This window comes from Dysidea avara, chromosome 1 (assembly GCF_963678975.1).
Source record: "Dysidea avara chromosome 1, odDysAvar1.4, whole genome shotgun sequence".
NCBI classification, from domain to species: Eukaryota; Metazoa; Porifera; class Demospongiae; order Dictyoceratida; family Dysideidae; genus Dysidea; species Dysidea avara.
This window is the reverse complement of record NC_089272.1, coordinates 37,294,799-37,298,034: the sequence shown is the minus strand read 5'-3', so window position 1 is coordinate 37,298,034 and position 3,236 is coordinate 37,294,799. Positions and strand designations below refer to the sequence as shown.

Below are 3,236 nucleotides of genomic sequence, written 5' to 3'. Positions count from 1 at the left end.
CAACATTACTGGTGAAGGTAGCAACACTACTGGAGATGGTAGCAATACTACTGGTGATGGTAGCATCAGTCATGGTACTGATTTAGAGAAGGTTGCAGATTCTGAAGATCTGGAATTGGTTGCAGTGTTTAGTAAGCCATCAACATGTTTGCAAAGCTTGCAAATACTATTGGACCACTTGATGTTGAAGAGACATTCTGTTAATGGTGATGGAAGCTGCCTTTATCATGCTGTGGCACACCAAGCAGGACTAATCACAGCTTCCAGTACTGGTGATGAAGTAGTTAGCAGACACCTGAGACGCCTTGTATTATTATCAATGTTAAACTATCCAGCTGTACGACTTGAAGCTATTATGTCACAAGAAGAGTGGCTACAAAAGCAGAAAGAAACTGTAATTCCCACTAACTGGGGAGGAGATTTAGATGTTAGACTTATGGCCATTGGTTTAAAAAGGAATATTATGGTTATAACAGATTCTGCATCAGGAAATGTTTTTGGTCGATATTTTCCTTGTACACCACCACCGATTCCTAAAATGAAAGGGGGAGTTTTCATACCATTAACATATGGAGACATTTATGGTACAAAAAATTTCTCCCAGGATACATTGTTTATAATCTACAATGGTTGTAATCATTATGATTCCACATGTAAAGTATATACTACTATGTGATAGTGCGTACTATGATGCATACGATTGTACATGTATTGTTGAAATTTTGACTACATACATTTTTATAATACAAGTTATGGTCAGCAAACTAAGGGTGGACTAAAATTACATAACATAATGCAAACATAAATAAGTTCATTAATCGAGTCCCACATTGATGCTGGAATAGGTGAATGCAAAATTCGAAATTCTTTAAATCGTAGTATGACTCTTTCCACATGAATTCTCAACTTAGCTATTTTCTTAGTCTTTAATACATCCTCACACGAGAATTGAGTGCTTGAGCTTAAAAATGGAGGGATATTTAATCTTACTCCCAATGGAGCAAGCAAATCTTGAATGTCAAAGCCTTTATCGGCCATTATCTCATCACTGATTTCCAGTTTGTCTAATAGCCCACTGACTTGGACTAACTTTTTGTCTGAAATAGAGCCTTCATAGACAGGTGAAACAAACACAATTGGCCCACTTGGAATAATACCTATCAAGACTTTGACAGTGTTTTTATTCTTGTATGATGAAAAAGTACAAGATTGGGACACTAGTGATGATGGACGTTCAATTCCAAATTCTGTTGCATCAATGATGAGTCTAGTGTTAGGGTACTGCTCTTTGAATGCTGCTGGCATATATTTTTTCACTACATTCCATGGAGGATAACGTTCTAACCCTTTTAAACTATGATACAGCAAATTAATCCAAGTCATTGTAAATCTAGAAACAGTTGATTGAGACAAGCTAAATCTATTGGCCAGGTCAAATTCTAAAAGTCCCAAACGAAGCCTCACCAAGGTTAGAAAAAACTGTTCCAGTAAGGAAAGTTTGGAATTTCTACCACTCTTCATTTCCGAATAGCTTTCCTTTGACTCACCACTTCTCCACTGCCTCATCACCTCAGCATCTTCTTCTAAGACATGTTTATAAAAAGCAAGGAGAGTGTCATAATTAGGAAACCCAGTATGAAAATGGACCGATTCATCATCTTCCTTAATGTTTTCTAAGCGAAATAACAATTTATCATATTTTGATTGCAACTTGGTTAATTTTCCAGCCAAATCTGACACTTCAGCTCGCAAACGATCAACCTCTGAAGCAAAATCTACATCAACTTCACTGAATTCAGCACCATCTGAAAGTTCAATACTAAATTCATCAGTAAGTTCACTACTGGCTTGCAAATAATTATCGGAACACTGTTTTTCCCCTGCAGCTAGTTTAGATGTGGTCGTTGTACGTTCGGAGGTGGAGGAGCTCCACGGAAACACCGACGGAATCGCTGATTTCTTCAGTACACGTCTTGGAGCAAATGGCTCTCCTCCACCACAAGTAAAATCATCAGGAGTAAAATGTTTCGAGCATACTTTGGTGCTCTTGTGGATAACAAAATTGATGCCAGGATCTCGCCTAATTTTTGCTATCCATTGCTGCACTCTTTCCTTGTCTGTAGCCATATCCGGAAAAGAATGAAATGACAGTCTTTCGCTAAACAGTTCCTTCCGTTCTTCTTGTTCGCCATGAGAATGACGGCATAGAGGCACGCAGCAATACTGGCCTCTCCACAATGAATCACGGGACTTCTTAACAATACAGCCTTTGTCTTTACTTACGATATCGTCATCTTTCGTTAAATCATCGTCATTTCCCAAACACAGATCCTCTAGGACACTACTTGGTACCCGGACTCCCATCTCACATCAACTCGAAAACATTAGAATACCCCACATAACGCCGCCATATTTATTTCGTGACGTCATTTGGAATACCGTCTATCAAGTTTATGTCTGGCCGGTGATACCGTGTTTGTTTGCTCTGCATACAATCAGTGAAATATTGCACTTTAAAGTGGTCCCTAGCCTGAACAAACAGCTACACTATTTTCTTTGCGTATCAATTACTCGCAGGCCATATCAATTTCTTTTGCCACAAGTGATTTTTCTACCATCGTACATACAGTGATTAAGCTTCTGGGTTCACAGCTAATAATAATGTATGTTGTGTAGGTAAAGGAGAGACTACATAAAAATCAATAAATTTACCCGCCCACATTGTTATAATAAATTTACACACTTTTACTTCTAACTTAGTGACATAAACGTACCAAACAATAATGACTACTTCAACGCGATGATTGCGATTAGTTGTAACTCAAACTCTGCTCTTACAACGACAAAGCGCACGTTCCACCCTTTTCCGCCAGAGACCGCCTTTTGTGTAGGGGCCGGCGTAGATTGAAAGCTGACGAGGCAGGAATCACGACCGAGTGGAAGTACGTGAATACTACGCGATCTATAGCCGATTCTTCTGAAGTTAGTACGTTGTAATTAACTACTGAGTAGTATCTGTACATGTAAGGTAAATTGGACACTCTTTGATAAAATCACTAACACAAACTCTAGGAATCGTGTTATGGTGCATCTGCAGTACAAATTTCGTTTCGATACAATCAACTCCTGAGGAGTTTAACACGAGCCGAAATTTAACAAGGTGTAAAATGCAACATGCGGCTAATTCCGGACACTTCGAATAACAAACAAGTAGAGCCTTCTACAGGTTACCAATC

General features: G+C 38.8%; 1 protein-coding gene across 1 annotated transcript; it reads right to left on the bottom strand.

Moving 5' to 3' along the window:
* Window positions 1-756: 756 nt before the first annotated feature.
* LOC136246474 (uncharacterized) lies at window positions 757-2,364 on the bottom strand. The gene has a single exon (XM_066037949.1). The coding sequence runs from the start codon at window positions 2,362-2,364 to the stop codon at window positions 757-759; it is 1,608 nt and encodes a 535-aa protein (XP_065894021.1).
* Window positions 2,365-3,236: the final 872 nt, after the last annotated feature.